General features: G+C 32.8%; 1 protein-coding gene across 1 annotated transcript; it reads right to left on the bottom strand.

Annotated features, from left to right (window-relative positions):
• Positions 1–271: 271 nt before the first annotated feature.
• On the bottom strand, positions 272–1,688 carry LOC133328449 (cyclic AMP-dependent transcription factor ATF-2-like). The gene is made up of 3 exons (XM_061537017.1): positions 1,601–1,688; positions 521–1,534; positions 272–441 (listed from the first exon to the last, which is right to left on the bottom strand). The coding sequence occupies exons 1-3, from the start codon at positions 1,686–1,688 to the stop codon at positions 272–274; spliced, it is 1,272 nt and encodes a 423-aa protein (XP_061393001.1).
• Between the last annotated feature and the right edge of the window lie 8,656 nt (positions 1,689–10,344).

Genomic DNA, 10,344 nt, shown 5'->3' with positions numbered 1-10,344 from the left:
ATTGTTTGCTTTTTTATTCATATGCATTAATACAATATTTCAAATCGTATTAATTTAAAATACATAGTCGAACGATTGTCTGAAAATACGAAATCTACCGACATCTGCAACACATACCCTTTCAAACTAATAAACTTTATTAGTTAAACAATTTGTTTTTATTTTCTTTAATAAATATATTCTAACTACATATTTTTTTACAAATTTTAAAAACTGTACAAGGCACTTCGATATAATATATTTTATATAACAACTAAGCCAGCTTAGTAGTTTAATTTTTATCAATACGATAAGTAATAGGATTATTTAAAATTGTTTGAGTATTGCTAATATTGCTACCATAAGGCACCACTAATTTAGGGATGTTCATTACCAAATGTATGGTAGAGGCAGGAATTTGTATTTGAGCAGGAATACCAAGATCTGTGGTAGTTGTTGGAGCTAAAAAACAAAACAACAGTAATCAAAGAAAATTTGTTAGTACAATGTTTTGAACATTTGGATTAAATGTGGAACATACCCTGTAGTGGTTGTAGAACAGTCGATTGTAGTTTCGCCACCTGTGCTTCTAACTGTTTCACCCTTTGTTTTAGTTTTTCATTTTCCATTTGTAGATCTGCGTTACGCTTCTTCATTTTCTGGCGGTAGCGCGTAGATGCCGCACGCCTTCGCTCCATGGTATCATCTTTGTATGAAAGTTTACGATTAGATGATGTAGACGATGACGCTGTCCGCTGTTGGGTAATTGTTGAAGAACATTTATTACTAGGCCATTCGGGTGGTTTTGATTTACTCGATTGATTCAAAATGGCCTTCAGACGTTCTTTTATCGGCAGTTGTGATGTTGGGGTCAAACTAGCACTACTCGGCTCGGGATGTGGTGTTGATGTCGTTGAAGTAACCACCGATGAAGACGTTGAATCTTTGGTAGCAGTTGAAGTATTTAACTTAGGCAATATTAATGGATGTGATTTTTTATTGGATTTGCTGATTTGGTTGTCAGCTTCCGTGGTAGTTATATTTGCCGCAGTGGTTGTGGGAAAGGTAACTGTTATCATCTGGGGTTGTATAAATTGCACGGCGGATGGTAGAAATGTTAATGCTCCATTATTATTATTTTGAGGACTACTGCTGCTGCTCGTCGCAGGCTTCTCTGCAATGGCCCGATATTTGTGACCACTGGATGATGTAGTATCATCTGGTTTGCTAGATTTTGCTGCTACCGGAGTTTCCAGCATATTATCCACTGTGGCAACATCTAGCACTACGGGTGTATTTAATGTATGCTTACTCAAATCCTCTCCCGCACTAATACCACCCTCAACGGCCACATCAAATTGTGGAAACACCTGTGGCGTATGCAAAGACTCCTCCTCGGCATGAAATGTATGATTTGTCGATCTTGGATGTTGGGTATTTTGTTCACATGCCCGCCTAAATGTTTCCTCAAAGGGATTAACATTACGTAAATCATCGAATAGACCCACTTCTTCACAATTTTTTATTAATCTTGTCGGAGTGGGGGTCTGATCAGCTATGATAAGAAAGAAAATGGAATTTAGAAGTGTGTTGTTGCAGGTGGAGACAATAGATTACTTACCCACAAATATACTGGACTTTTGACTTAAATTTAGCAGCATACCAGCATCGTTGTCCACCTCTTCGGATGGCTCATGAAAATAACTCATTGTGGCACCTTTATCCAGACGCGGGACACGGACAATTCAACAACCAAGGGAAATCACAACCTACAAGACCAGGAATTTGGCAGTTATGCCACTTCCCACATTCGTAATAAGATGTGTTTTGGCACTTTTGGCTTTTGTCTTCATTCGTAATAAGATATGTTTTTGGTTGTTATGGCTATTCGCTGATTCGTCAACAACAGCTGATTGTTCGAGCCAATAACGGAATGAGAAAAATCAAATTAAAAATGTTGCCATATTTTCATATAACATATTTTTGATTTCGTATTTTTGGTCTAAAGGTAGATGCGGCTAATAATTCTCAATTTAGATTAGGCAAGTTTTCTTGCCGCAAGTCTTTGTTTGCTGGAGAGAGGGGCAAGGGGAATAGAAATGGAAAAAAATTGCTCGTACCGACAATTCTCTGGCAATTCGTTTTGTGTATTTTGTTTGCAGTGTCATTTCAGAAAAAAATAATTCAATTCAGAAAATATATGTTTGCAACCGAATTGCCTTGTATAGACGCATGAAGCAAGTTCCAAAGACAACGATAAAAATTGCCGCAAGTAAACTCGCCTAATATAAATCAGGACTAATGAACTGTGATGATCCTGTTTTTAAGTCTGAAATAACAAAATGAAAAAGAAAAAATTGCCAATAGGTTTGCCACTAGAGCAATTGATATTCCTCTCTGTTCCTGGCTGGATTGATTGAACTAGGGATACGTAGTCGATCGCAAAAGTCGACTTTAAGACTTTTAGATTTTTGCCTCTTACCAAAAAGTCGATTTTTAGACTTTTCGATTTTTGGCTTTGACTAAAAAGTCGACTTTTCGATCTTTCGATTTTGTCAAAACTATTCAAAATGGATTTTCGACTTTTACTGACTTCTGCAAAATCGACTAAAAATTTTATTATTTATATGAATTATTGTTAAAGGATAATGTAAAGTTCCGGAAAGTAAAATTTTTGGGCGATTTGAGCTTTGTGATAAAAAAACAAGTATTTATGAAGAAAATCGAAAGTCGATCTTGAAAAGTCGACTTTACGATTTCCTCATAGATCAAAAGTCGACTTCGACTTTTTGACTTTTCAATACAAAAAGTCGATTAATCGATTAGTCGATTTACTTATCCCTAGATTGAACGTTGTGAAAATACAATCAAAGCGATAAAGGGGAACTTATTAACTTCCCAGCTAAAATTTTTCGAAAATTTTAATCATATTCGATTTTTTTTTAATACTACTGGAAGATTATAATGCTCGAATATGCGCGCATTTTCTGATCGTAATTGACTCAGTCGTCGGGAGAAAAGTGCGACCCGGCGCGAGTCCTCTGTGTCAATCACATATGAGTCTTCCTCGGCATTAGATTCGAGTAATTTTTAACTTTTTTTCTAATAATTTTAAGGGTCTTTTTCGAATCATTTTTTAAACACTTTTTACCCATTTTTAATTAATTTGTGACACTATTTCGAGTCTTTTTTAAGTAATTTTTAAATCTATTACTAGTCCTAATTGTGTCATTTATGAGTCTTTTTGTAGTCGTATATAACTCATGCATATATTCATTCAGGAGTCCTTTTTGATCCATTTATGCTTAAAATTCGAGTCGTTTATTAGTCATATATGAGAGTTTACGATTTTACAAATCACGTACGTGATTATATTCGGGTGTCCGTATAAACGTAAAATACAAAAAGAAATATAGTAAGTTTTGATTTTAATGTTTATTTATTACAAACATTAAAAAAAATAATTTCATTTATTCATTTTATATTAATAATTAAAAATTAATTAATTTTGTATAACTAAATAAGTAAAAAATTAAATATATCAAATATATTGTTAATAATACATATACAAATAATTTACCCCGTCTGCATGTAGAAAATTGTGTTGATGAATACTGTTCACTTCTTTATCGTTACCGACGACAAATATCTGAAAGGAAATATATATTTTTCGTCTTTATAAAAACCTTACATGTTTGAAAAATGAACTTACTTTTGATTGCCGTTGCTATAAACAATTTTTTGCGCTAGCCTTAGATCAGGTTCCCTTCAGCTGTCTTGCGTAGCTTAGCCATCTGTGAACACCTTCCGAACTGCAGCTCCAAGAAATTGAGCACGCCATCGTTTCTTGCAATAAAATCTTTCTGAAAATATATTATAATGAATTTCGTTAGTTTAATTAATTTAGTTGATTATTTTTCCAATACCATTAACTCACCTTTTAATACTTTTGTTTCACTTCACTAAAAATTGATATTAACACCTCCACTAAACATTTATAAATGAGCAAAAATGAAAATGCAAAAAATGTCTTGTTTTACTTGGAAGAAAACAAAACAAACAGTCACCCATCTGAGCAAAATGTGATCAGAGAATATACAATTCTAATCACTTTTCAAACATCCGCATGTTCTTTTTTTGATTAAGCCTTTTTCAATCTCCAGATGATCAAAATATGATGACAAATAACGGAACAAAATGTCACACATTGATGATTGTTTTGCGACTGCTATACATTTTGTTGTTGTAATTAAAATAAAACTCTTTTTAATCATAAGAAGGAGTCATTTTAGAGTCCCTTTTTGGTCGTTCAAGCGAGTCAATCAGTTTTTAATCAACAAAGGACTCTTTAAAGACTCCCTACGGTGATTTTTTCAAAAACGATCTTCCAAATGCTAGCTGGGTTTGTGCAGCCACCATGGTGGGAAGATACGGAAGGCAGGTAACTTGGCGTATTGCATGGACATGAAAGAAAACACAGTATGTGAAGAATGAGTTTAGACATAGAAAATTATTTTTCATATTTATTATAATTGTATGCTGCACTTATAGTTTGGGTCAACCAAATTAAAATCTAGTACAAAATAAAAACACTGTTCTTTGGCAAAATAAAAAAATATGGCTGAGTTTCAACAGTATTAATATATTACAACGCCCAGTTAGGGAAACGTTTGATCGAATAGTCGGCAATAATTTCCGTTATTCATTTCCGTTACACGAAAGACAACATATATTAAATCGAGCCAAAAACGGGGAAAGATTGGAGTTAAAGAGAGGAGGTGGATCGTAGCCCAAAATTAATAAGAGTGCATAATTATTATAAAAAGTAAGCAAAACCCCTTAAATTTTCACAAGGACGCCTCCGAGGGAGTTGGAGGAAGAGTGTGACGTTGAAGTTTGTCACGAAAACAATTGGACAGACTATATTAAAAATCACATACAAGAGGTTTTTATTCGTTTCAGACCCGACTGAATATTGGGACGAAGGTATATTTTACAATGAAACCAAATTAATGTCACTTTACAACGATGGGCCCACCTGAGTTTGGCGCAAACATTTAAAAACATATCAAGCAAAGGCGTGAGAGACTTAAGGTAAGATCACACTAGGCAAATATTTGACGAAATGTGTTAAATATTTCTGGAAAATACATAAACAGCTGATTTTGAGCAAACAAATTATTAGACAGCAAAGAAAATTTTGAGTGATTTGCCCACAATGTGAACGCCGACTAGCAAATATTTGCCTTATTTTTGAGCAAACACTTATTTGCCCTTATAATATTTTTGTAAGAGCAAACAAAGGAAAATAACAGCTGATTCATGCGTTAAATGGGGTTTTAAATTGATGTACATTTTGTTATTCCGATTAAATTTTGTTGTTCTGTATACACTCATTTCTACTCTCCTGGGATGTTTTGTATTGCAATAGGATTATACAAAGACAACATTTTCCACCGAATTTCATCTAATTTGGATTTTCTACAGTGTTTTTCAAACAATATCGGATTCATATGATATGGAATTTCGGATCCCTGGTGAATAAAAAACTTAAATTTTTAATATGAACTGTGTTTTGGTACCGGTAATTTCCTATCCCAGTTTCCATTCTGATAGTCAACATTTCCATGCCCCAATGCATAAACTACTTCCTGAGAGACAGATTTCTAGCCTCATTTCCCCAAAATTGAAGGCAGTTTGCCATTTCGGGTTATCGATTGATCGAACATCTCCTCGCACAAAACATAATTTTTTTAACAGAAAAAACAACAATATTCTGAAAATGCTCCATGGAATAAACAACAGGAATTCGAAGTTGGCCAAAACTTCTCTCATATTTTCAGGCAAATTAATTTGTGTTTTCTGACAGTTAGATCAAACTCTTTTTGGCGCAAATAAACATGTTTTCCTATTACGTTATTTGACGCTATTTGCCATCTGTAAATGTGTCAAGTATTTGAGTGTAATGTGAACACAAATTCAAGAGTGCACAAATTTGACGTTTTTGGAGTCAAATATTTGCATAGTGTGACCCTACCATTAGCTTTTATAGAAACAACGATGGACGATGCATGGTACAATTATACAAGGTAGGATATCTTTAGTCAACAAAGAAAAAATATACTTCTACGTTATGGCTTATAATGCCAAAATCAATAAAAACAAATGCAACAAGTCGTTCTATTCATTTCAGATATTTTTAAAATTTTACAAAAACGGAAAAAAATGAATGGAATATCTGGTTTTCTTTTCAAAATCGAGTTGGAAATATGACTTAAGGTAAGGTCACACTCGGCAAATATATGACGAAAAGTGTCAAATATTTCTTTGCCATAATCTGACCACAAAATATTTTCAATGGCAAACACAAAAACAGCTGATTTTGGGCAAACAAAATTATTTGACAGTAAACAAAATTTTGCTTAAAGTGTCCACAATGTGAACGCCGACTAGGAAATATTTACATTATTTTTGGTCAAACATTTATTTGCCCTTACAATATTTTTGTACGGGCAAACAATGGAAAATAACAGCTGATGAATTCATTGTGTTGGCGTTTATATTGTTGGAATTTCATCATTTCGTTTGAAAACAAAACATTTTTGACACTTTATCCAATTAAATATGGCATTTTTTATGAATGGAAAACATAATTTCAAGTCCTAGGTACGCTTTCAAACCGAATAAGCTTAATATTGGCATTTCGAATTCAACATAGGTCAACATTTATCTGCGGTATAGTGGCAAAGACCTATTTTCGATCTGTTGTAGGTTTTAAACATATTTTCAAGCGATGTGGCCTTGGAATTTATTGCAAATTGCATTTGGAATTTATATTAAGTAAAAACTTTTATTTTGTATTTCGGGTTCTCAGATGGTAAATTATCTCGTCACATACATTCAAATCTCGACATATGGTCTAGACAAACATGCAGTTTTGACATATTCTCCACATAAATGGCTCCACGGCTGAACTTAATCGCGATTTTTTCATTCATAATTCAAATCCTGGCAAGATCTAGCTACAGCCTCCATATATACGTTACTATTTAGAACAATTGCAAAAAATATCTTATTAATACCTTATAAAATATACGGCAGGATTTAAAAAATAATCGAAGTTGGCCATAATTTCTCTCAATATTTGCTGGCAATTAAATTATGCTTTCTGACATTTTGATCAAAATTATGCTTTCTGACATTTTGATCAAAACTGTTTCATGGTGCAAATATATTTTCCAATGTGACCACACGTCAAACATGTTTTCCCATTTCATTATTTGACACTATTTGCTCACTGTTTGAGCAAACAAAATGTGTCAAATATTTGAGTGTAATGTGAACACAAAATCAAGAGTGTGCAAATTTGACAGTTTTTGTGGCAAACAAAAAAATAGACATTTGAGTCAAATATTTGCGTAGTGTGACCTTAGCTTTAGGTATTGATTCATCCACAAATCATAATATTCTTCATACTTACAGGCTGAATTAGAAAATTCAAAGTTATTCTTCAGTTTCCGTACGAGCTTATCATGATCAATACAATTAAATGCCTTTGACAAATCTAATATATTCTAATCTAATTATATTCGTCTAAATTATATAGTATTTTTCGGTTAATTGGTTTCCACGCATAATTGAACCACATAATGGGCCAAAACATCAAGCATTTGTTTCTTAACGATATGAGATCACCTGGTTCATTAACATTTAGGTATTGGTACCACTCGAGCAGTTTTCTAACATAGGGGAAAAGTATACGAAGTCCAGGATGACATGGGAAAACTTGTTTAATAAATGTAATGGTAATTAAAAAAATTATAATAAAAAATAACTTTAGTAAAAAAGCTTTTATGATTATTACTGAAAAATAAGTTATTTATACAATGTGCAAACTTATACATGGCATACTGTATATTATTTATCAGAATAAAAGTCTAAATTATATCCGTCTAAGTTATATAGGTACTTTGACGGACGAAGGTGCATTCCGGATTTTTGGTGGGTAAAAAACATCTTGGCAGAGAATGTTAAATAAGGGTCAATGTTTTGACATAATAAAATTCCGCCCTATTTAAAGCAGTTTAAATCTGACGTGGTTGTAATTTGCAATTCCGGTTTCTTACAGAGTGGAAATAAACTTTGCAGATAGGGTTTCTAATAAGGGAATTTTGGTGAGTCGTTTAACTCTGTAACCGGCCATTTTTTGCCGATAATTTGTAATTTATTGGCAAATTTTCACTGACTGATATTTACCGTTGGAAAATACTATATATTAAATAATTTTGTATAGAAACGTATTAACTGTTCACCGAAACGTATTAAGAATTGCTTAGAGACGCGTTAAGATTATATGTTTTATCGTGATATATCCATTTAATTACCATACATTATAATGCACATTTTTCCAACCATCCAAGCTAATGTCTACGAAAAAATAAGTTCTTATTCAATTCATTTTATACTATGATTAAAAATTTCACGATTTTCAGATATTGATTGCAAACTTCGTTTAAGCGCAACGACTTTCGCTTATCCTGCTTAAGAGAAACAATTTTTCTGAAATTAGCCGTTTTCGCTTAACCGAATTCGACTGTATATTAGATATCGGAAACATTCGTAATTATTTTTTAGTCCATCCTGATTCTATTTCAAATATTATTCAACCGTTAAATATTTCCCCCCATATTCATCCATAGAGCTTTTTGTTTTGGTTGTTGACGCAAAGAGCTTTTGTTTGTCACAAAACAACCACCTGCCTTCTTACAATGTGTAGTGTCTTGTGCGGCCATACACATTGGCCATGCTCCCAATTCTCTTTAGCTTACTTATTATTTTTTTCTTTGGGGGGCATAACTGTCGATGTAGAAAATTTTCCCTTTTAGTGTCGTCTAAGCATCGAATGTGTGAAAATTTTTTTCTTGGAAAAGAATCAAACGCTGGTTGAGTATTCGGACGTCGGGTGAACTTGAAAAGCAAAGAAAAGAAAAGTTGATGATTTTCACACAGCATAACTCATAAAAAGAAAATTATAATAATAACGAAGAAAAAGCATACACATCAAACCAAATTTTGTGGTGAATCAAAAAGAAGCGAAATTAATTTCCATACAAATTATACGAAATAAATGTGCGTTTTTCTTTCAATAAGTATCTACAAATTGATAAAAAAAGGGAAAAAAGTGTATTAAATAATTGAGCCATCAATGGCAGCCAACACACATATTATAGAAAACGGGGTTTATATTATATACCACGATATAAGAAATTAATACGAATGCAAGAAGAAAAAAAAAACCATCGGCAAAACTGCGAAATAAAGAAAAAATATAACATAAATTTTCCTGAAAATACATCATTATAAATCAATTTATAATTTATTTATTTGTTATTGCAAAAATCGCCACGAAATCATCGAAGAGAGTGTTTTTCTTTTCCGAAATCAAAAAACAAAACAAAAAAGTGTCCGAAAATTTTTTTTCAAATTTATGAGATTTCTTGTTGCAAAATCAATGAAGTGAATGGAAATTTAGTTCAGTGGTTCACAGTTTTTTTTATGCTTTGCTGTGTTGTGCTGACAGAAAAAAGTGTCATATGTGTGTGTATGTGTGTTTGCGTGTATCGTGTTTTTTTTTTCATTGCCTGTAGTATCTGTGTCTGCCGTGGAAGCTCTGACTCTGTCCCATACGTGTTGACCAACTTAATATTTTTTATATTTAATTTTTCGTTTTCTGATTTCTTCTATTTTTTCATATGATGTTTTTGATTGGATTTTTTTTTTATCAATTTGCAAAAAAATCTAGGTACATACCCATGTATATACATATTAGTGGACCTATTTGTTTGTGTTTCTTCTTAAGCTAGGTTAGGTTTGATGTATTTGTGTTTTTATTTGCAACTCTATGGAACCTTAATTGCACTGTGCTACATATTTAAATTTTTTTGATAACTACCGGGAAATTCCAACAGATTATGAAAGAGGGGCTAAAAAAGAAAACACTTTTATCGACGTTTTGAAAGTTTACGTCGGGAGGTAACCTAAAAAGTGGGGGGGGGGAAATATTCCCCCTTTTCAAGAATTTTGATAATTTTCGAATTATGATTTCTTGAAATCCTTACATTTTAAGTATACAATGTCTTCGGCTATATTACTGATAAAATATCGGGGAATATTTTGGTATACAACATTAACCGTCAACCGATTCATTGAAGGGGTCTTTTCGGTCCCCTGTTCCACAAGTGATTGAAAACCCATTCAAAACAGGGGTAAAGCTACTCAGAATATTCTACAGAAATGTTCGCCATAAAGTGATATTTGGCACAGCTCATTTATTTGGCCAAAGGACGAACCCTATTGAAATTGGGA

This window comes from Musca vetustissima, unplaced genomic scaffold (assembly GCF_032173495.1).
Source record: "Musca vetustissima isolate MV318-11 ecotype Yass unplaced genomic scaffold, APGP_CSIRO_Mvet_v1 utg63295, whole genome shotgun sequence".
Taxonomy (NCBI): domain Eukaryota; kingdom Metazoa; phylum Arthropoda; class Insecta; order Diptera; family Muscidae; genus Musca; species Musca vetustissima.
This window is presented reverse-complemented; position numbering and strand designations above follow the sequence as displayed.

Coding starts and splice junctions, on each gene's coding strand:
- LOC133328449 (XM_061537017.1), bottom strand. CDS start 1,688: ATGAGTTATTTTCATGAGCCATCCGAAGAGGTGGACAACGATGCTGGT. Junction 1,535..1,600: donor AAAGTCCAGTATATTTGTGG/GTAAGTAATCTA, acceptor TTCTTATCATAG/CTGATCAGACCCCCACTCCG. Junction 442..520: donor TGTTCTACAACCACTACAGG/GTATGTTCCACA, acceptor TTTGTTTTTTAG/CTCCAACAACTACCACAGAT.